We start from the raw sequence: 24,595 nt of genomic DNA, 5'->3' as shown, positions 1-24,595 counted from the left end.
CGTGCGAATATAAGCACTGCTCGGGGGTCAGAACTGTGTAGGTGTGTGTGTGGCACGCTGGTCACGGGACAGGGCAGCGTGGTGGCGAGATGTTGACTCCCTCGCCTGGTATGCAGGAGGTCGTGGGTTCGGTCACGACCCTGACGCCTGCTGCTGTATATTTGGAGGTTGCATGTGTCTCTCCCCCAAATGAGCACCTGGTGCGGTGTGTAAACATTGCCACTGGGGAGACAAAGGCGGGCAGGCGTGGTGCTGGCCACCCACCTCCTCGTGTAATATTCTGGCCTTCAAAGGTGCTACACGCTAACAGCACTTGCCTCAACAGTCTGATCAGACTATACGGGGGATCTTCCTGCACGTGTATTCCTGGTATTAAGGAATGGACGCTGTGGTCAAAATCTCCCCCAGCTTTTTTGGAGTTTGTTGACAATTAATTAACGTCACCTGACCCGCAATCATGGGGGCAACCTCAGGCTGCAGGGAGGTCTGTAGGCCAGGTGCTGGTTAATTTAAATTGGGTAAATCCATAAGGCAAAGGGAATCTGGCAGCAATCTCCCCATCCTTCCTTCCTCCTCCTCCCCCAAAGCCCTCGTCTCACTAGCACCTGCAGCCGTTTGAAGCGTTGTGACGTTAGCAATGGCAGTGGACGTGCTTTGGCTATGTCGATCACATGACGCAATGAATGACGTGTGCATTCATCGCTGCATGAAGATCCTATTGAAACTCACTTCGTCAAAGATGTCATTTACACCCAAAAAATGCTTTGACGTGGGGCCCATCTCTTGTTTACATCCCTGAGCCAATGGTGGAAATTCAATATTCCTATGGTGGGGGCGACAACCGCTATGGGCCGAGTCCCCTCTTAACCAGGATTTGAACTCATAACCCTTCAATTGTGAAGGCGCTGGCTCTCCCGCCGGCTCTCCTGCCGACTCTCCCACTGACTCTCCCACTGACTCTCCCGCCGAGCCACCTGGCTGGCTCTGCGGAGAGGTTAATGAGCCGAGTGTGCAGAACAAACAGATCGGTGTGACGAGCCGCGTAGGTGCACGATCGTGCCGGGGCATGGAGAACAACTCAATACGTTTAAAGTCAATGAGCAAGTTAGATGCAAATCCTCGACACTATGTTCGTAGATGAACTCAGCATTCGGGACACATAATTGTATATTATGGATGTTGAACTTCCTTTGCACCGTACGTAGCCAACCGTGCCAAATGGAGGTGCGGGGGAAGGACAACAAACTAAACACCAAAACAGCAGTTCTAAAGAAATGAGTCTTCAATCTCGATTTAAAAGTGCATAGCTTCATTGACTTCCTAATAATCTAACAATGGCATGTGCTACAGTACAAAGCGTTGGTGATTTAAAAGTGAGTTATAAATGAGTTGTCTTCCAATAGAGGAGCCCATTTGTTGTGCACGATTCATTACAATGCATGAAGATTGTTTTTTTCTGCAACGTTCACCAGTCAGCTAAGGCAGACGTGAACTCTCAGTATATTGCTGCTGCTGCTGCTGCCATTGCGTTGGCAGCGGTGCACAAGTGCAATGAATAACGTCTCAACGCGTCCGTCGTCAATAACGCCGCGTGGGGTGGGCGGCCTTAAAATAAACAACAAACATAGAACAGGTGACATTTCGAGAAATGGCCCTTCTTCACAAGCGCATAAATCTATACGTAGAAATATGATATGCATAAATCCAGTTGTCAGTTTAACACGTAGGCTTTCGCGACCAATATCACCGATAATTCAGTGGGGGGTGGGGGTGTTTTGGGTTAGATCGCGTAAATGTAAATGTGTCGTCAAACCCGCCACCACCCGGCATGACAATTCGTTACAGTACTAGTACAATAACGAATTGTCGTGTTCTGTTTACGTGACAAACTTTACTAATTGGCTGTGTCGGGTGGTGCCGGGTTTAACGCCACATTTATATTTACGCGATCTAACCCAAAAAAAAACTGTTATGAAATCCAGTTGTGTTCTGTGAAGAAGGACCATTTCTAAAAACACCACCAATTATATTTTTCTGCGTAATAAAAAATAATATATTACATATTCATTCATATTTTTCCTTTTAAAGGCAGTGGTTATTGATGAATGTGAGTTGTTGTGTTAATTTTGTTAAGAAGCATTCGTGGATGATTTGCATTTTATATTGCTTTCAAAGGATAAAATAGTTTGATTATGTTTGAGAACATCTGAGACACGTAAACGAGAAAAATATGTGCGTGGCTGCTATGAAATTGCACCGACGTTCATCAAAGCGGAATCGTGAAACATTCACATTTAAATTTTGAATTCTTAAATGAAAATGTCCGCTTACAGATGTCGATCGTCAAAGGTTACAGACCGTATAAAACATCTATTTATATCTACTGCCAGATGCATGACGTTAATTATTATTTTTAAATTATTACACAGCCAAGAAAATACAGATAAACTTTGGCAGATAATTGTATTCATGTATTCATCTAAAACATCTATACACAATAATCCAAAAAATACTTGAAATTGCATTCGGATTTCTAAATCAAAAAGTCTAAGTGACCCCGCTCACGCAAAAGAGTTTTTGCTTTGGCGCTCATTTCCAAATTAGTCAATTGTGGAAATGCACTTTCCTATGGCAGGGTCGGTCCATCCGTAGCACAGCCTCAATCTACAAAATAGCAGCACCCTCTTTATTAAACCTGGAGAGGTGATGGTCTCAGGCGGTGTTCTGCACTAATTTTCGGAGGGGGGCCACTTTCGCCGATAAGACATCGTCAGTGTGAGGGCCATCACACATTTGAAACCATCGGGGGTCTGGCAGCAGCACGATGATGATGATGGGGGGGTGTTGTCACGTGTTGTGTATTGTCGGGGGCCGCACGTCAGGGGCCGCACGTCAGGGGCCGCACTAAAGGCCACCAGGGACCCGCCAGTGGCCCGCGGGCCTTGCAATGAAGAACACTGCCTGAGTTATCCCCTTCCCAGGCTTTCAATTTCACTATCTTCTGCTTGTGTACCAAATTTACCCTCTGACTCCTCAGTCGTATGCCATTCAACAACAACCGCCATTCGCCGCTAAGTGGCGGTGACGTCAGCACTGGGCTTGTGCCAGGTTACGTGCACTTTAAGGCCTCGTCGATATTTATTCTATCGACGACGTGGCCTTGAATTGAAGGTGGAGGGGTTACCAGCCCCTGGCACCTGTCCTGATTGGCCACTGTGGTGGCTTCGAGCACCACGAGGGGAAAGGCGGAGTTGAATTGGCCTCCCTCCCACAGCACATCCACCACACACGCACACACACACTCACGCGCGCTTAACGGGCGACGCTAATGGCTCCAACGCGTTGTTGCGTTGCCGCCTGGCAGACGCTGGCGTACAGCGACATGAACCACGAGTGGGTGGGCAACGAGTGGCTGCCCAGCCTAGGCCTGCCGCAGTACCGCAGCTACTTCATGGAGTGCCTGGTGGACGCACGCATGCTCGACCACCTCACCAAGAAGGACCTGCGGGGTCAGCTCAAGATGGTCGACAGCTTCCACAGGTATAGAGGAGCGCGCTGGCGCGTCAGGCGGCTCGGACGCGAATTCGTCGGGCGGACGGCAGAGAGACGGACGGACGGACCGAGTGACAGGCATGCCGGTCGGCAAGCGGGCACAGGTGGAGTCGTGCGTTTCCTTACGAACCTGTCGCAGGCAATTAAATTGTGCCCCCGCACTCTTCAAAGCCCTGTGCCTAGGCCCCCCCCCCTCTGGCCCCTGGGCGTGGTGCAGGCACACCGCCTGCACTCTCCGTTGCTACATCACGGAGCGGAGAGGCAGGCAGATGGGAACAGACTTCCAAGAGATGCGACGTGTGGACATGCGGAGGAGCAAATGTTCACATCTCGTTCTATTTGAGATATTTGATTTGAACTCCCGTACGAATGCCCAAGGCTACGTGAAACAATCCAAATAGTTGTAAAATTCAAGGACTGTTTGATTAAATGCCTAGTTAGCGTGTTTCTGTCAGATTTTGAAGAGTGAAATAATTTAATATTGTGGTTTATTCCCCTTTAAAAAATAATAATGAGGTGGCATTTCAGTGCGAGTGGTGGTGTAGTCATTAGTACCCTGGGCTGTGATCTCTGTGGCACCGGGTTCAGTTTCTCACCGCATACAACACCGGTTGCGATTGGTGTTAGAATCTGGCAGCACCTCTCCTAGGTAGACTCGGCCTAAACAATATGCCCACTACGTAATATGGCAAGCCACGGTCTATACTGGGGTGACAGACAGCCAGGCATGAAACTGGCCACATCCCTTTGAGTGCCCAATCAGCCTTATTCATAGGCGCTCGCAAGCAGAACTTTTCCAGACAGCTTTTGTGTACCTTAAAAGAGCAGTACTGTTTGCCTCTCACTCTTAAACAAAGACATGCCACGTGGTTGCCAGCAGAGAGCAGTGCAGCAAGATTCCATTGTTGTACTGCACTCTCTGCTCGCACATCTGCACTCCCCAATTGTGACCCCCCCACTGGCCTGTCCGGTGAAGTACGGTCAAGTAACCCCCACGACGGGCACGGCTTGTGGATGCCCTCATCCAGCAGTGGAGTGACACAAGGGGATGTACGTGGACATGCATTTGCTAACACGTATACGCTTCATCCCACAGAACCAGCCTGCAGTATGGCATCATGTGCCTGAAGCGATTAAACTACGATCGCCAAGAGCTGGAAAGGAAAAGAGAGGACAGCCAACATGAAATACAAGGTGCGTGACTTACACTTTGCAAACAGAGTTACGTATACCTACGTAACGTGTCTAAACGACTCTGTGCACCACGCTGGTAAAATGGAGGGAGCAGGTTTTGTGCCCCTGCAGCCTCAAGCTCCCAAATTCCTTGGAGGCTCAACCAAGACACGTGATGAGCTGGCAGCCCCACCCACTTTCAAATAGCCACACCCACTCCACCACCAGCACCAGAGGTCGCAAACGGGTTTTGATTCCTTACCCGTACCCGTACCCGGCCGCACCAGGGTCGCAAATGGGTACCCGTACCCGGCTGGGTACGGGTTCCCGTTCCCTACCCGTACTCGTACCCTACCCGAAATGAGTGACAAACGGTTACTCACCGGTGACTCATGGCCTACCCGTACCCGGCCGCACCAGGGTCGCAAACGGCTAGGGTATGGGTATCAGGTACCCGGTTGCGACCTCTGACCAGCACCCAACTCGCACAATGAGAGGCCTCTCTCGTTCTGCACCTTGCCTTGCTCTTCCAACCCCCATCCACTACTCGGGTTGCAACTCTGTGGCTCCTGTCGTGATACGAGCATGGGGCCAGAACTTTTTAAACCGGGGGCAAAATCCAGATTTTCACAAACGCTTCAGGACACTGGGGTAGACTTTCTGAAACTGTCATGCCCAGCCCAGGATTTGTTTGTATTACTTTGTCTGCAGCCTTTGATGTGCCATTTGCTGTTAAGATTAAAAGGCTTCTGTGGTAGAGAACTCCAATTTAAGTGTTAATTAGAGTTCAGCGTTATCTAATGCTGGTGTGGGGTGGATCCTCCATAGTGGAATCTGCCAACATTCAAAGTAAGTTTGTAGATGGGGGGCCAATGACTCGGCATATGGGGCCACGATTCATATGCTGCATCGGAATTGGATTAATCAATGTCTATATTAAAATTTCAGTTTGTCTTGAGCTATCCACACAAGATCAGACATCCCCTTTAATCAAATGTGACCTCAAGAGTGATCTTATATGGACCAAAGTTTAGCATCAAGAACTGTTGCCATTGTGGATTTATCCTATTGAAAATGGGACAAATTGTTTAAAGGGCTGCCCAAAACTCGGAGACCTAAATCAGTGCTCGTTGAACCCGCATCTTTTTCCCAGCCCCCGCTGGCTGAGGTGCGCCCCTTTGGCAGAGCCGTTATCCAATCCCTCTCGTTAAGGGCACCACGGTGGCGAGATGTTTACTACCTTGCCTGGTGTACAGGAGGTCGTGGGTTCGATGCCGACTCTGACGCCTGCTGTATATTTGGAGTTTGTTCTCCCCGTGGTCGTGTGGATCTTTCTCCGGGTCCTCTGGTTTTTCCCTCCACATTTAGAAACATGCGTTTCAAGTATTTGGCTGCAATAAATTCCCGCACGATAAGCCGCTTCATTGAGCTATCGTTTGTGGCCAGGTCGCTCCTGAAAAAGAGCTCTACAGCTCAGTGGGCCTTACCTGGTAAAATAGTTGTACGGTTTCATCGTCGCCTATGGAAATACTGCATCCCGTGTGCCCGTCACGAGCGCTGCTGTTCGATTACTGCTCGAATGCTTCCAAAGACGAACGCTTGTCGGCGAGCATTAAGAGATCTGCGCACGCACGCGATATTTCCTCACTTGTTTTTACGAATGCGCAATCGACGCGAAGCCTGACTCGTGTATCTCACAAAGCTCTCCACTCTCCTTGTCTCTTAGACGTGGTGGTGTGGAGCAACGAGCGGGTGGTTCGCTGGGTGCAGTCTGTGGGACTCCGGGAGTACGCCAACAGCCTGATCGAGAGCGGGATCCACGGTGCCTTGCTAGCCCTGGACGAGAGCTTTGACCACACGAGCCTGGCACTGGCCCTGCAGATCCCGACGCAGAACACGCAGGTTAGACGGAAGCGGATGTGGTCCGCACGCCGAACGTTCGTTGCAGCGAGCGCACTCAACCCGGCAGAGCAGTTTTAGTAATTCACGAGAACACTCCTGAAGCCGTCCACCGCCTCGCAAAGCTCCACGTGTCGCCTCTCGCTCTCTTCCTTCTCAATTCTCTCCCTGTCTCTCTCTCTCTCGCTGTCCCTCCTTCTCCCTGTACCCAATCTTGTGTGTTCCGGTCCTTCTCCCCATCCGTGCACCCCTCCGCTGGAATAAACTTCCCCTGCACATTAACCCTTTACCATTCCGATGACGTACGTGTACATTGTCAGAACTGAACCGGAAGAAAAACTAAAATAAAATAACTTTACCGGTACCGAGGCTTCCACGAGGCCATGCGGGAGGGCGTGTGGTGCCAGCTACCAGAGAGGGTGGTTGTGTCACTACAGTTCTCTGTGGTGAGTACAGGACATTGTCTTTAAAAACACTGGTGTTATGTCTCTCAAAATAAAATGAACGCAAACTGCTTGCGCGTTCCGAGATTCAGCGGTGAACGGGGCCCACCCTGCAACTTACAGAAAGGGTTAAGCGGTCTCCGCTGCCTAGCCTCTGTCCTTACCTGTCTTCCAGTTTACCTCTTGCCCACTCTCTTCCTCTTCCCTCCCTTCGCCCCTCCACTCCTTCCTCCCGCCACTCCTCGACCTTTTCGTGATCCCGAAGTACCCTTTGTCGCTGTCACTCATTCCTCGATCCGTGCATGCTCTTGGAATCTAAATAATTCTACTCTTGTCAGCGCTTTTTTTTAAACTATGCCAAGCGCCACGAGTGAAAGGCGCTCTATAAATATGAAATAAGACGATGAGAGTTGCCGATCACTTCTCCGCCTTACTAGAGAATAAGAAGTCGTGAACTCGAAAAAGATTCCCCGTCAGTTGCCACTGTGACAGCTAAAACGGGCTGAGTGGACATGCATACAGTGCTGCCTATTTGGTACGCTCATCCACTGAGCCAGTTGGTAACGGGTCATTGGTTCCATTCGTTTTATCCATTTTTGTATTCATCTCGAAAAATAGGAGATCATTTCCCAAATTGAGCCGTTTGCTACAGAGTGAGCATTAAAACTCTTGCCATTGGTGTCCAGTATCGTCTGTTCCTTTCACACAAATTACGAAATGGCTCGCCACAAAATTTGCGATAACTGAACATGATTGTCGTGCCTTGTTTACTTGTACAATACCGAATACTTCTCTTGCACAATCCGTATAATATCTACTTGGGCTGACTCGTTAGTAAATAAGCTGGTCATTAGATTAACTTGGGACAGTTGTGTGGCGTTTCTAAGTCTCTGAGCTTCTGTTTAAGAGCGAATCACTCATGACAACCAAGGCAAGGGCAAATGCACAAATTCAGTCACCCTAGTTTAGTTGCGTTCAAATGGGTATCGCAGGATGTATTGCAGGATGTATTGCACACGAAACAATATGTTTGGCCGATCAACAGATCACCCTACATCTGTCCCATCTCATCACATTTCAGAAGCTAAGCTGGATTGAAGCTGGTTAGTTCTTGGATAGGTGACCACCAATACGGGCCGTGTGTTGAAGTCATGAGGCTGCGAGGAAGCTACTGGATGGCAGTTATGAGGACCAGTCACCCACTCATGTTCGTACGTTTTCTTTTGGTTCTCCAGATATCCACCCACATACCAAATACCCATAGCCGGTACTCTTAGGTTTTTTCAGTAAAGTCACGTAGGTAAAAATAAATAATCATAATAAAATAATAGAAATAATAATCGAAATAAAATTATAAAATTTTAATTTCATTTCTATTATTATTTCTATTATTTTATTTTTATTATTTATTTTTACCTACGTGACTTTACCGAAAAAACCTAAGAGTATGAATCCGTGCAGTCACGAAAACTTCAAATCTAGAACCCATAGCCGGTATTGGCCAAAAATCCCATTGTGGCAACCGCCCGATAAAGAATCTTGAGACTCACTGAAGCTTTCGTTGTTTTTGGTATATAATTGGCATTGTTTTTGGATTCCATCTCCCTGACTGGGATGGCGTAAGGGAATGTGGAGCACGTGCAGACAGCCAGACGACTGCGAGGGTCACCAGCAGCAGAGGTCGCAAACGGGGTTTGATTCCTTACCCGTACCCGTACCCGGCCGCACCAGGGTCGCAAACGGGTACCCGTACCCGTACCCGGCCGTACCCGTACCCTACCCGTACCCCGACCGGGTACGGGTAGGGTACGGGTATCGGGTACCTGATTGCGACCTCTGGGATGAAGCCATGTTGCAGGCGCGTGTGGGTTGATTCTAGGAACTTGAATTGTGAGAAGAGACAAGACGTTGGGAAATGAGTGACAAACAGTTACTCACCAGTGACTCACGGTCTACCCGTACCCGGCCGCACCAGGGTCGCAAACGGCTACCCGTACCCGTACCCGGCCGGGTACGGGTAGCCGGGTATCGGGTAGGGTACGGGTATCGGGTACCCGGTTGCGACCTCTGACCTGCAGGCTCTGTTTGGGCTGCCCACCCAAGCGCTTGAGCCCCAGGTTATCGGTCTCCACTCCACTCTGCCCTGACCTTAAGGATGAGTCTCTCGAGCAGCTAAGATGCCCTCGCAAGATTCTCATTCTACCCACCGTTGGCTCCCTTGCTGAGGATTATAAATAAGCATAAATTGAGTCGATATTAAATAAACCTGTGTCAACACAAAATTCAACAATCGTTCCCGTTAATTGAGTGTCATCAGCGCAATGTTTTTTTTGTAAGGGAACGTGGCATTCTTACGTGTTGTCATTTGGTGTAAACAACAACTGTTGTGGCTTACGAGGTGTCGATTCAGCTGCTTCTTCTCTCGTGTTTATGTGAACAATTATCAAAATATTCCGTGAGGAAGAACACCTCAAAAATGTTTTTTCTTAAAACCTTTTAACTCTTCGCTATCTAATAAAAACACTATTTCCGAACTGATATGAAGAAAAGCTACAATGTGGCTGAATTAATTGGTCTAAAAATGTCGATTGTCTGCAATAAACACCTGTCATTTCATTATCCCATTGTTACAGCCCTGGAATTCCTTACTCACACCACTCCTAGCAGAGCGCGACTCCACTACAGAGCACCTCAGAGAAATTTGTCGTTGGCCTACTCTTCCACGCTGGCTAGACGAGTGTAATGTTTAAACTACGGGTATTTGTTGCGTTGAGTATCATTTTTAGAATCGGCAAGCAGCACGCGGTTTCTGACCAGCATGGAAGAGTAGACCAAATACCCTGCAGATGGTCTTTCTAGAACTCCCTCTTGTACGGGCCTTTCTGTCAGCAAACTATAGCAGGGTTGCTCTTTTACCTTCCTAACCTCGTATTTATTGTTGCGTTGCGAGTGCGCGCGTGTGATACACGTCCCGGACGGGTTGTATACACGGCGGGGGGGGGCAGAGAGCAGCTGTCGTGCTCGCGCGTGACTTAATTTGACTCGTGACTTCATTTGACTCGTGACTTCATTTGACTCGTGACTTCATTTGACTCGTGACTTCATTTGACTCGTGACTTCATTTGACTCGTGACTTCATTTGACTCGTGACTTAATTTGACTCGTGACTTCATTTGACTCGTGACTTCATTTGACTCGTGACTTCATTTGACTCGTGACTTCATTTGACTCGTGACTTAATTTGACTCGTGACTTAATTTGACTCGTGACTTAATTTGACTCGTGACTTCATTTGACTCGTGACTTCATTTGACTCGTGACTTCATTTGACTCGTGACTTCATTTGACTCGTGACTTCATTTGACTCGTGACTTCATTTGACTCGTGACTTCATTTGACTCGTGACTTCATTTGACTCGTGACTTCATTTGACTCGTGACTTCATTTGACTCGTGACTTCATTTGACTCGTGACTTCATTTGACTCGTGACTTCATTTGACTCGTGCGTTCTGCGTGCAGGCAAGGCAAGTGCTGGAACGCGAATACAACAACCTGCTGGCGTTGGGAACAGATCGGAGGCTGGACGATGTGAGTATCGCGTTGGTCGTACGCATGTCCGTACGTCTACACCGTACGTGCTAATCGGAGATGCGGGGGAATGGCAACAAACTACACACACGGCCAGGGGTACACTGCTAAGTCGATGGCGCCTTCTCCTCGTGGGAAAAATCTTCCCAGAATGCAATATAATTTAGCTGTTTACGTAAACGTTTTAAAAATGTAAATCTCATCAGGCTCCACGGTGTAAAGTGAAGTCTCCATCCCTTGTCGTTGACTCTCTCTCTGGCCTTTTTATTTATGCACATCTGGACATGTCCAATGTCCAAAGTTCATCGGATTCCTCCAGTCGAAATGAAGATTTTGATTATGTGCTATTAAGAAGGACCATTGCCTGAAACGTTGCCTATTCTCTCCCGACCCTGATGCCTGCTGTATATTTGAAGTTTGCATGTCTCCTCCCCATGGTCGCGTGGATTTTTCCCTGGCTCCTCCAATTTTTTCCCTCCACATTTATAAACGTGCGTTTAGAGTATTTGGCTGCGATAAATTTCCACGTAATGGTCATCCACTTGGTTGAGCTATCGTTTGTGGCCAGGTCACTTTCTCTGAAAAAGAGCTACACAGCTACGTTGACTTTACCTTGTAAAATTAAAGAAAGCTTTAATTGTAGTTTAGCATTTTTTTTCGATTTAAAGCTTTCGTGACTGCAGGGATTCATCTTCTTGGTTCTTTCGGTAAAGTCACGTAGAATGGAAATAATAAAATAAAACATAATAAAATAATTATCACGACGTTTCGGCCACAACGCAAGTAGCCGTCCTCAGGTGAAGACCAGGTCTGTCGGGGAGACAGCGTTGTGGCCGAAACGTCGTGAGAATTATTTTATAATGTTTTATTTTATTATTTTATTATTTCCATTCTACCTGACTTCACCGAAAGAACCAAGAAGATGTAGTTTAGCAACTGAAGGTTTTTTGCCGCATATGGCGCTCCGCACTGCACGGTCGTGATGCACCGCCATCGCCGCCACGGTTGACGGATGGCAGAGAGTGGCGGTTCGGGGAGCCGAGGGTCACCGCGTGCCGTGCCGTGCCGTGTGCAGGGCACCGAGAAGGGCTTCCAGCGCACGCCGTCGTGGCGGAAGCGCTTCCAGCCGCGCGAGGTGCGCGGTGCCGTCGGCATGGGCCTGGGCTCGTCTGAGACGCTGCCCGCCAGCTTCCGCGTCCCGCAAGGCGTCACGCCGTCCCCCACCATGCAGCCCAAGCGCATCCAGCAGGACGGTGAGCGTCGAGGTGGAGCGAGGGGGGGTGGGGGGGGCCGGGGCGGGGGGTGTGCTTTGGTTGTCGCCTTGGGCAGAAGACGACAGTTGGCGTTGGAGGTCCATTCCGGTTCATTCTCTTAACCCTTTGCGTCCCGATGACGTAGGTGTACATTATCCGTTTTTCTTCCAATTCCATTCCGACGATGTACATTCCGACGATGTGCTTGTTTGTACGTGTACGGAACCGGAAGAAATACTAAAATAAAACAACTGTATTGGTACCGAACTTCCCACAAGGCCATGCGGGAGGGCGTGTAGCACAGTTTGGCACCAGCTATCACAGAGTGTGGTCATGTCGCTACAGTTCTCTGCGGTGAGTACAATGTCTTTAAACACAACGGCGCTACGCCTCTCTAAATAAAATGAACGATAAGCCCTTTGCACGTTCCGAGATTCAGCGGTGAATGGCACCCACCCCGCAGTTTGCAGTCGTTTCGGAACGGAAGAAGATTATGGCGCAAACTATGGGCTGTATATTAAACCACTGTAGTCAGGGCTCCTTCAACAGAGGAGGAGTAGCAAAACCACTTGAACGCTCTCCGGAAACCCACTCATGGAGAGCAGACCCCGACATTGTCGTTTAGCTCCTGAACATACTGCCACACGCTCGAATAGAGATATAGTCAGAATTCGATGAGCGTATGTCGTGATACGCAAATTAAAGCGATAAAACACCGGACAATACAATGCAGTTTCCGTACAATACATTGCGGTACATAGTGTCAAAATGAGATGCTGTCAAGCAACAGGTGGTTTAAATTTCGATTTAAAGCTTTCGTGACTGCAGGGATTCATCTTCTTGATTCTTTCGGTAAAGTCACGTAGAAGGGAAGTAATAAAATAATAAAAATAAAACACAATAAAATAATTCTCACGACGTTTCGGCTACAACGCAAGCAGCCGTCCTCAGGTGAAGAATGAGACACTGCCAAGCTTGGAGCTTATATATAAGCTGGGTTGGAGGTGGAAGAAGAGCGCCTTAACAAAAGAATGTGCATATCAAGAGGAATTTAGCATTTCCCATGAATATGCTAAATTCCTCTTGATATGCGTGACTTTACCGAAAGAACCAAGAAAACAGGTGGTTTGCTTTGTCGAATGGAGGTAGTCAGTCGTGGGCCTGGACTTGGGACAGGGGCAGGGAGTCGACAGCACGGACGGCTAGGGGGCAATGGAGCTCTCGACTATGGGAGCAGTAGAGGAGAATGAAAAGTGCTTTTAGTCCCGACACATTTATCACCTCAGTTCTCGTGGCACTGAAAGACATCGTGTATTGAAGACCAATGTGACTAATGTCGGATTTAAGTTAAACATGCGGTTTAACTTGACATCGGCATTTCTCATGAAGTGTGCATAAACCACACGCGGTAGAGTAAATGCAATTGCTGTAGAAGACCCGAGTGCCTGCCTCATTGCTTAATTCCCATCCTATGACGTGCTGTTATATTTCATCGTGGCCACCGTTTGCTTTCGCTTCGCTGCCTTACTAACAATCGCTCCGCCCATGAAAAATGACACAGAGAGTAAATGAAAGTCCACTCAGAGCTATTAGCTATTGAACACCGCTCTGTCTCATGAATAGTTCATCTCACAAGGCTCACGACCTTGCCGACACCGACCATCAATTCCGTGGTGAATGCACGCTGCAAAAGAGGTGTGAAAAAGAAACAACGGGGGTTTATGTATATATTTTTGTAATATATAATTATTAATTTCCTTTTTTTATCAGGTCAGGCCCACTAAGCTATCTAGCTCTTTTTCAGAAGCGACTTGGCCACAAATGACAGCTCAACGGTCGTGGCTTATCACGTGAAAATTCACAGCAGCCCAAATACTCTAAGCGCACGTTGATTCCAAATGTGTCTCGGGGAAAACCGGAGGACCCGGTGAAAAATCCACGCCACCACAGGGAGAGAGAACATGCAAACTCTAAACATCCAAGCGTCGGAGTCGAGATAGAACCCACGCTCTCCTGTATGCCAGGCGAGGGAGTTAACATCTCCCCACCACGAAGGGCAGAATATTTTGAGTGCAGAATCGGGTTCAGGATGAATGACGCACGGCTGCCTTTGATACATGAGCCAGCTCTGCAAAAGTAAGATATCCAGGCGCCAAGCGTCTGAGTGGGTCGATCCACTTCCCAGCATGCAATGCTTCATGGTACACCCAGAGGTTTTATTTTTTTATGAGAAATGTTCACATCTGTTTTCCCGGCTCTTTGGAAGGCAAGGGTTGGTGGATCACGTTAATGCGTGAACTCCTTGCACCGTTTTTGCTGCGGCGTAAACAAATATCAATACAAGCAATGCTTTGAAGTTCAATTTACGGACGTTTTAATTTCGGATTAGATTCGGAGTTGCGTAGGAGGCAGACTCTACTTTTTTTTGTCCATTGATATCTAATTTCATTTATTTCGTCAATTTTAGAGAAAATCTGATGAGTTATTCTGATCACCTACTCTATTTGTGTGCGGAATTTAGCAGTCTTGGCTTCTTCCGGTATCGGCACGCAACACAGAAAAACACACCACTGTCTTTAAAATCCATACAGCAAGCCGTTGAATAAATAAAAGGCCTGTTAATGTGTGTGCATGATAACAATGCACATTTGTGGCGGAACATACGGTCCTGATGCCACACTAGATCATCAAAGGCCACTGCGGGTAATTTTAACATTTTATTTATGTTCGCATTTCGTGCATTATCTAGGCACAGGTACAATTTGCATTCGTGCACTCATCAGTCACGTGAGCACTACCGCGGGTGCCCTGCGGCTACGGTGACATTGTTTTTATATATAACGAGCGTATCACAGCTTCTGTCATGTTGTTGTTCGTCATTTTGCACGCCGATTCGTGCAGTGTCCACAATTCTGTGAAGCAGACAGTAACAGCACATATATGTGCGTGAGCATCGACAAATAACAGCGCTCAACATCTGCATGTGTGGATGATTTAACACGTGGGATTGCACGTGACTGCGATGCAATATTTACCACGGCTTGTCGTGGTTTCGTTAAAACGCATTAATCAGATCACTCTGCTCGTTACTTAAAAAACAGAAAATGACAGGCATTGAAAGTGTTTTTTTCAGTGATTGTCAGTATTATCATTATGATAGTCGTTATTTTATTCAAGTAATTGCAATTTTATTTTTTACTCACCACATCTTTATTAACATTGTCCTGCAACACAAAAATAGGCGAATTTTTTTTTCACTTGAATAGTATTCAACGTAGCCCAAAGCAAATTCTCAACACAACAATAATTGCCTCGCTATAAATGTGCTTACTAAAGGTTATGTTGTTGGTTGTTGTGTGTGTTTTTTAAAATTATACTAACAATACTGACATTGCTGCTTTACTCACAAACAGGCGCTGGCTATGACAAGGCATTAACTTCGCATAATTGCTGCCAAAATCCTTCCAACTAGTCGGCTAAATCGAAACCCCGCGAAAGCTATCATCGTTTCACGTCTGCGAATATGCCTTTCGAACGTGCCAGAATGAATAAGGAGCGCCTTTGCGCAAAAAAAATTACGCGCGTATCTTCAAAGCGATTTCGAGATACGTCCGCTCATTCAAAGTTCTCCAAATGTCACACAGGAATGCCGCCACATTCGCGAGAGAAGCCTCTGGATGGCCCTCCGACTTGTCACAGCCGGCGCCCCGCGCGCGCGCCTGCGATGTTATCTGCCGACGTCTAATGCCGCCTCACGCTTCTGCTTACCACGAAACTAATAATGGCTTCGCATGGTGCGGTGGCACGCGTGTGTGTGCGTGCGTGTGTGCGCTGTTGTTGTCTGCGTGCACGTCTGCCTGTGCATCCACACCCCTTCTCCCACGCCCGCCTGTCTGAACGCCCGTCTGCTGGTCATGGCCTCGCTTGCCGGTGCCCCCCCCCCATCATCCCCCACCGCCCCCCCCTCCCCTGCCGTCTCGCTTGGCTCAGGTGGCCACCTGTTTGGGTCTCAGCGTCTAGACAACACGGTGCGGACGTACTCTTGCTAGCCGCGCGCCGGCTTACCCGGCCGGACGCGGGCGCGGTGAGTATCCCGGCGGCGTAGGGGTAGCGGTGGGACGATGCTTTGTGCTCGCTTTGCTTGCTCCGTTTGCTTGGGCAGCCGTTGGGGAAACAGGGAGGGGGGAGGAGGGTTATTCTGCGTTGGAACGAGGTTTTGCCACTTCTCGGGTAGAAGATGTCAGGAGCGTGTGATGGAGATTAATCATTGTTCTGTGATTCTGCATTGTGGCAGTGGTGCGCAAAGCACAGGTAACAAAACTCTAAACTTTTGTCCGTGAGAGCTTGTTTATAGCAGACGGCTCTTATGAAAAATGGTAATTTCCTGAAATATCGCATATCAAATATAGCTTTTTTTTTTAGGGCCATGTCACAATATTAATATCTGACTATACCGTTAACGCGTCGTCTTGAGTGGTGCATTATTCGTCGATTGACAAAAAGCAGAACTTTAAATGTCCAAGGAAGACTCACAAACTTCCCTACAACAGCCACGGCAACGAGGAGACTTTCCTTGGAATGCCAGGACAAGGTGGCAACCTTAGTCGGAGCACACGCGATCGCTTTCATGGATTCGCTTTCTCTCGGTGCGCCAGCGCACCTGGCCCCACGGCTCGTTCACGGTTTATCATCCTGCGCGATCGGAGTTTAAACACCCGCGTCTCCATCCTCAGAAGCTGTGAAAACCTAATTTCCACATCGACCCAGAGCATCTTCCCCGGTTGTGTTGAGTCAATGACATTGGTTGTACGCCACGATGATATTGCCTCGCAGGGAAGACAATGGCACAGAAATAAGTGGCATTGATGGTGAATTGTTACACGTTATGCCCCCCCCCCCACAGAAAGCGACCCATTAGCCTCAGGCTACAGCCCGCCAACTACGTTTGAATTGGACACAATTTACCAAACAAATCGCGGTTTGCCCAACCATAACAGCGGTCAGTCAAATGTGACTTTCAATTTGAATTTTTTCGCTACGCACTTAAAATGTTGCTTACTTTTATACAGGTCAATTTGAGGTCAAGGTGTTTGCATCTTTTTTTGAAGAAAATCAATTTCTTGTAAATGAAAACAGTTTCAAGTTAACGAGTCAACGGACATTTGTCATACATCGAATGCAGAACTTGCAACACAACACTCACCCGTGTTATGAGAATGCAGCATCACCAAGCCTTGTTCGTTGAAGGCAACGCCAATGCAATTCGTGCACGCGCTTTTTGTGTTTAGTTTGTCGTCCTTCCCCTGCACCTCCGATTGGCATGGTTGGCTACTTACGAAAGAAATTCAACGTGCATACATACAAAAATTGCATCGATGTGTAATTCCGTGACGTGAGATGAGGTTTAGAGCCTGTTGGGTCATTATGTCCAGGGAGATCGGTATAAATGCAATGACACAGTTGAAAAACAAGAGGAATTATATATTTAGGATTGTTTGACTAACGTGTTCAAAACACCACAGTATCATAATGCGTGTATGCTGAACTTCTTTCAGACCTTACGTAGCCAAGCGTGCAAATACGGCGGCTGAGTTTTTTAAAAATCAGCCATGATCTCTAGCCACTGCTGGATGAAGGCCCCTCCCCAAGCCATCACTGTCCATCTTTATCACAACAAAAATGAGTGGCCCTCTGTCTCTGCTCTTAGTGAGAGCTCTTCGCTAGAGCATTCGCCCCCCTCCGCCCCAAACCGTATACACGCAGCGTTAGTCACATGTTGTCATTTGGATCGCGCAACGTTCGATAGCCTGTCCCGGTTGCCCTCGGTAAAATGTCTTTGCCGTTCGCAGACGCGCGCAAAATGTTTGCTCTTCGTCCTCTTAATTTTGTTCTTCCCCTCTCTGCGCCCGACAGTCTACCCCCATTACTTCTACCGATGAACGCGGAAGGACCCGGGCGGGAGCGCGAAGGTCCGCCACACTATGCAACGAGCATAGAGGAGTCAGGAGCAACGGAATGTACCGCCGCGCTGCAGCGAAGCCGGACCGGCCTCGTGATGGAAACAAACAAAACCTTCCACATGCCACACAAATGCTATTTTGTGATATTAACGTGTAAGCTATACGGATTAACACATGGGGAGGGGGGGGGGACTGCAAAGATAAGATTTTTTTTTATAGATAATAAAAAATGAATGAAAAAAACCCTCAAATAAAAAACGAAATATTTGAGTTTAATATATTTATACAGCTGTTATGTACATGATAGTAGATGGTGCTTTCTTATGATACATTTCTGTTTGTTGGACATTCTGTAACGGATCGCTAATTTGCTTTTTTTTTACGTTTGTCCTTAGTTACGTGTGTCACGCTATTTCGTGAATTTTATGCAAATGTAGCCTTTTCTGTTTTTTTTTATTTCCAATACTGTATACTACTACAAAGTCTAATAATGTAAACTAATATTATTTTGCTAGATTATTATTATTTTTGCTAGTCCCATGAGATGTGTGTAATATAGATGCGTGTGTATATGCAGGAGCAGAGCTGTGAGGTGTGGGGGAAATCGTGTTCTGGTCTCAATATCAAACAGAGTTGGCGAAAAGTGTGTGTCCCCACGTTGCTTCCGTGGAGGTTGTTTTAGTGTCCTTCCCTCTTTTGTGACGCAAACGAGAGGAGTGCACTCGTCACCTCGCCTGAAACACGCACCCACAACGACAAAAGGCTATTCCTGCCTTCGTGCGAGCACGCGCCGTCTGACCGTACGAGCTAACGTGTGGAACATATGCCGACTCTCTTGTGGAACGGTACTCATCGCCCGAACATTTGCGCGACCTCGTCTCAATTTGGGGGGGGGGGGGGTGGGAACGCTGTCGTCACGGCTAGTCGCAGCGAGCCCGCGACGGAGGATTTCGTTACAGCAAGCGACCGGCTGTAGCGCTAACGCGAAAAGCGGCACGCTGACCACTTTGCCTCCGCTTGGCGCCCCAGCGCCCCTCGCTCTTCTAGGTTTGACCCCGAAATGCTTTGGGCAAGTGTCGAACCCATTCTTCGTGCCCCCACACCAGCCCGTTGTGTTCGCGTCCGCCCTGTGCGTACGTACGTAGGGCATGCGAATCTTTTTTACGAGACTCTCCCACGGCCACATATCGTGCTGCAGTAGGACTCTGGCATTGAACCGGGGAGTTGGCAGGTGCGGATAAAATAATGTATACACATGTACGTGTTTTGTGTGTGTGTGTACACGCATACAATTTTAAAATGCTTAACGGTACAAAATGCAGCCACATACGGTGGATGAATTCCCCCCCCCCCTGCCCTTCTGTAGAAGCCCCTGTGTATGTCTGATCAATTTTCAGAATGTATAAAGCTGGGCAAGTGTACATAAATGCTCATTGTTTTGTTTTGTTAAAGAATGTAAAATACATGAACAGAGCAAACTGACACGTGGTGCTGGTGGTGTTTGTTTATTATTCACCGGAATTTCGACTGAAAGTGATTTTGATGTGTGTCCGAGTTCTGCGCGTTCTTCGAGGTGATGTCAGACGTTTCACACCATGAGCCAGTGAGTTTCTTCGGTTTCCTGAACTTAACGCTAGCTGTGGGTTTTGACCCGAAGCTAAAGAGGCTCACAGGACATGGAGCAAAACGTCGGACATCATGCCGGAAACATGTCGGGGCGCTGTACGGCACAACCGTGAAATTCACGCAGCATTTATGCTAATGGTGTGTTCATTTTTTATGCTGATGGAGCCATGGTGGCGAGATGTTAACTACCTCGCCTGGTATACAGGAGGTCATGGGTTCGATCCCGACCCTGACGCCTGCTGTATATATGGTGTTTGTACGTTTTTTCCGTGGCCGCATGGATTTTTCTCCCGGTCTTCCCGTTCTTCCCGTTCTCCCTTCACATTTAGAATCAACATCACGCGTTTAGAGTGGCAGCTATAAACGTCCACATGATAAGCCACTTCGTTGAGCTGTCATTTATGGCCAGGTCGCTCAGGTATATCTCGCTGGGCCTCATGACCTTCAGGAGGAGTCCTGCTTGGAGTATATAACCACTTAGTGTTGTTTTGTTTTGTGTGAGAGGTAACTCGAGTGCCTGGGGAACTCCTTTATTAAGAGGGAATGCTCAAACTCCACTCAGATGGGTTAACAACCCTAGCTTTTGTTGTGCTTTATACGGGCACCTTTCCATCGGTTTTTTTTTACTTTCTAAAAGTAATTCCAGTGTTCGGCCTGGCCAAATACACTTCATATGGTTCTCAAAAAATTAAATAACAAAGTAATAAAACAATCAAGTGATCGTTAGTAGCTACTAATCGTCTGCTTGACTTATTGGTATCCAGCTTTTCAACGAGATGTCAAGAACCCATCTGAATGTCAGACGACGTCTGAAAACCCTCAGGAAAATTAATTAAATGTTACAAAAACGTTCTTAACGTTTGCCAAAGCCGTAACAAAATACATACGAAGTTGTGATTCAACGTACATTTCTATTACAGGCGCTAGTCTTGACATTTTTCTTTTCGTTCTGTGGGGCGCTCACTTATTCTGCTTGACAGCCCTAAGGCCCTGGGCATTATTGTGGCCCATTGAGCATTACATTCATCCAGGTGTGGTGGCTTTTGTGGAATCCCATGTAATTCCCGCACCTAAGCTGCCTGTGCAAAGTTCACTGACTGTGTAATAGGGTAAGTATATCCTTCATTCATGCAGTACGCTCATGAGTTGTGGCCAAAACATGTTTTTTTTTTTACAATGGGATTTTATTCCCCTTAGAATTACACTAAATTCATGTCAGGCGGATTTAAAGCACACGTTACATGTTAATCATAAAACAGAGCAAGATGGTTGCTACACTTTATTTTGTAGAGTATGAACCTTCTGATTGGTGTTTTTTATTGTTGGGAAGGCTGAGGATAAATACAAGGATTAACAAAGAAACAGAAGGGAAAAATGCAAAACAACAAACCAAAATCCATGCAAAAAAATGTATTTACTTGCACAGAAGTGAAAATCTAACATACTAATCCATTTTAAAATTAAGGATTTGATATTTAATCACTCAAACTACAATACTCTCTGGATTATGAGACGCGTTCCACCCGCCCTCCACTCCTATATTTTAAATTAAAAGTAGAGGGTGCAGGTGTGTGTGTGTGGGGGGAGCGGTAGTGTAGCAGTTAGCGCGCTGCACTACGAACCTGGCGACCCGGGTTCGATTCCCGCTCACGGCCAACACCAGTGATCATTATCTGAACCGGTCCTGGGCCTTCCCTAGGTCGACTCAGCCTCAAATTAGTACCTTGTGCGATGTGTAAACATCGCCGCTAGGGAGACAAAGGCGGCCGGGCGTGGTGCTGGCCACCCACCCCCTCGTGTGCCGTGCCGGCCTTTATAGGTGCTCGCTAACAGCACTTGCCCCTACAGTCTGTTAAGGCTATACGGGGGATCTTTGTTCGTCATACTTTCTGGGTTATCTTTTAATGTGGAGAAGACAGTATCTGGAAAATCGGTGACTCCCTGATCAAAGGAACATTGCATGATGCTCGTACCAATTTCTAGTCTTCATCCAGTGACGTCAATTTCACATTCCTATGAGCGCCACGGTGGCTAGGAGATGTTAACTACCTCGCCCGGTATACAGGAGGTCGTGGGTTTGATCCCGACCATGACGCCTGTCGTCGAGTGGACTTTTCTTCCGGGTCCTCCGGGGTTTCCCTCTACATTTACGAACATCTGTTTAGAGTGTTTGTCTGCTATACATATACACGTGATAAGTCGTCACTTCGTTGGGCTATCATTTATGGCCAGGGTCGCTTCTGAAAAAAAAGAGCCTTACCTGGTCAAATAAAATTATTTTTTGTTTAATTTATCGAGTCCATTCTCTCCACTCGGACAACCACTGGTTTTGGATATTTCACAAATCAATACTCAAAATCCTGGCTGGAATTTGAACTGGCAATTTCCCCTTTGCAACGAGCCTTGAATTCTAAACCACAGGATTATTACCACCTGGGTCAGCTTCATCCAGATATTGAATCAATGTCCGTTTAAGCTTGAAAAGTTTTACATTCTCAATGTCAAGCTCAAACACCTTTGGTAGGTATCAATAGCGGCTGCATCGACAAACAATTTGTTTTCACACTAAATCAATAGAGAATGACCACCCCACCCCCCACCCCTTTTCCGTCGTACTGAATAGGACTGTCTGTTCTGATCTATGGGCATGGCTGGGGGGGGCTGTCTGGGCAATTAATCAGTTGGACATATCCCATGCCAGATGAGGTCTCGAGATTGACCGCGAGTTAAGGCTTAGAAAATGAAGCTGTAAATACGGGTTTGTCATGGCGTGCAGTGAATGTCAAAGGATAATTATTTAAAACAGCGGTAAGTTGTGACTATCTAAGCGTCCAGTATAGGATTGCCGGTGGGATTTGTTTTTTTATATATTCGTTCTTTTGGGAAAGGTAATGTTCTAGACAACTAGTCTATCATTCTTTTGCCCAACATTAATATCCTGTAGGCAAAAATAAATAATCACAAAAAAACTTTGAATATTGTCGTTTTAAGCTGTAAGTTTAATGGGGAAAAAAACATGATAGGAACGAATATGATAATCCTGAGAATAATATTGATCAAAATCTGACATTTATTGCAAATATGCGAGTTGCATTTTTCATGCAAATATTCAATGTCCATTAGGAGGCCTCTAACAAGTTGCCAGTGACTAAATTAGCCGGAATGTACCCGATCTCGGAAGCTCAGCAGAACCTGAGCCTAGACAATTCTTGAATAGGGGTGACTCATGCATTAACAGGCTGTGGTAGGCATTTACACTATGAGACCTCCTTTACCAGTGGCAAAATATAGTAGTAGGTTTTTACCCTTTAAACTGGTACAAAAACTGACACCTTTATACAAGGCATCATGTTTGCAATAACCACAACACAAGCAGTCAAAATGCAAACATGATGCCTTGTATAAATGTGTCAGTTTTTGTACCAGTTTAAAGGGTAAAAACCTACTATATTTTGCCACTGGTAAAGGAGGTCTCATAGTGTAAATGCTTACCCCGAGCTCTCAATACTCTGATAGTGCGCTGTTTTTGAGTTGTACGCCTTTAGGTGTCATCTGGTCCAACACCAATGGAGACTAGGCTCTAAGAAAAGCTGTCTCGGGTGTGGACCAATCAACTTCAAGGACAGTGCATATCATCAGAGTTGTTTCTTTTTGTTTGCATTTTGACTGCTTGTGTTGTGGTTATTGCAAACATGATGCCTTGTATAAAGGTGTCAGTTTTTGTACCAGTTTAAAGGGTAAAAACCTGCTACTATAGGTTGTGGTAGGTTTCAGGACTATATTGTCCGCAGCAGAGAGCAGTGCAGCAACATCCATTGTTGTACCGAACTTCTATGCCCCCACATCTATGTTTCCCACCTTCAACCCACAGCGACCAGCATGGTGAAATTCGATCAAATAACCCCCCATATGAACTGCATCGTTTGGTGAGACCATACTCCACCAGTGGAATTGTGCATGTCCATACACAGCAGAGCAAGGCTTGTCCGTGCGCACACACACACAGCACATGCACAAAGTAAAGCGTGATTGAATATAGAACGTGTGTGTCCACTTGGGAAGTGGCGGTGCCGTGTTTCGCACGTCGTGCGACAAACCCGGCCACCCGAGTTCGATTCCCGCTCACGGCGAACGCCAGTGACGATTATCTGAACCGGTCCTGGGCCTCCCCTAGGTCAACTCAGCTTCATATGAGTTCCCGATGCGATGTGGAAACATCGTCACGAGGGAGAGAAAAGCGGTCGGGCGTGGTGCTGGCCACCCACCCCCTTGTGTGCTGTTCTGGCCTTCGTAGGTGCTCGCTAACAGCACTTTCCCCAACAGTCTGTCCAGGCTATAAGGGAGAGGGGGGGGGGTATCTTTGGTTTTGTGTGCACTTGACAGTTTTAAGTTATGGCATTTTAAGAGCTCGAAAATGTATTGCACAAAGAGTGCCCCAGCCTTATCAGCTGAGCAGGGGGAGTGATTCTGTGTCACGGATAGCCCCCAGCCAATGCACACGCTTCAGAGCCTTGCCATTCTTACAGATGATAAGGACTCATTTTTAGTTCCATTAAATGCCAGGTATCCGATGTCATGTTTCCAACGCTCTTGAATCGAGTTCATTTTGCAGTAAAGTGCAACGTTTATATACGACACCGACACATGCATTGTGTACTAAGTGATGAATTAGTAGGGACATTCTTTGTTTCCATTGAGTAAACATGTTCCAAATGGGCTGGCTTTGATCTGTCCGTATTTTGATTAATGTTTGAACCATGTGTACAAGTAGCACACACACACACATACGCACCCTGGGTTGTGTTTGTGAGCGTGTGCTTTGCTCCCAAGAGCATGAGCAAAGTTTTTGAAATTCTTGCCCATTCCTGCGCCGTTAATTATTTCACTCCATCAATTAACAATGCGAAAACCTGCACAATTTCACGCGAAAGCTCATTTTCATCTCCGCTCCAAGTGTGGGCAATGCGCGAGCTTGTCAAGGACTGATTGGGTCGCCCTTTGAGGCACCTCGCCAGAGGCGGCCACAGTTTTGCGTGCCGCGCGGCGAGGTTTTTGACTGCGCGTGGCACGAGCGTCAACGCCTTTGCCTCCCGCGTGACG

General features: G+C 47.2%; 1 protein-coding gene across 8 annotated transcripts in view; it reads left to right on the top strand.

Moving 5' to 3' along the window:
- LOC144936498 (liprin-alpha-1-like) overlaps positions 1 to 19,345 on the top strand; it is a 277,198-nt gene extending 257,853 nt beyond the window's left edge. For all 8 annotated transcript variants that reach the window (XM_078863613.1, XM_078863618.1, XM_078863614.1 and 5 more), the window contains 6 exons: positions 3,365 to 3,540; positions 4,649 to 4,746; positions 6,452 to 6,627; positions 10,588 to 10,656; positions 11,732 to 11,909; positions 17,823 to 19,345. In XM_078863613.1, the coding sequence (XP_078719739.1) occupies positions 3,365 to 3,540; positions 4,649 to 4,746; positions 6,452 to 6,627; positions 10,588 to 10,656; positions 11,732 to 11,909; positions 17,823 to 17,848 (723 nt within the window). In that variant the 3' untranslated portion in view covers positions 17,849 to 19,345. The remainder of the gene's footprint in view (positions 1 to 3,364; positions 3,541 to 4,648; positions 4,747 to 6,451; positions 6,628 to 10,587; positions 10,657 to 11,731; positions 11,910 to 17,822) is intronic.
- Positions 19,346 to 24,595: the final 5,250 nt, after the last annotated feature.

This window comes from Lampetra fluviatilis, chromosome 16 (assembly GCF_964198595.1).
Source record: "Lampetra fluviatilis chromosome 16, kcLamFluv1.1, whole genome shotgun sequence".
Taxonomy (NCBI): Eukaryota; Metazoa; Chordata; class Hyperoartia; order Petromyzontiformes; family Petromyzontidae; genus Lampetra; species Lampetra fluviatilis.
Note: the sequence above shows the minus strand (reverse complement) of the source record. Positions and strands in the feature narration are given on the sequence as shown.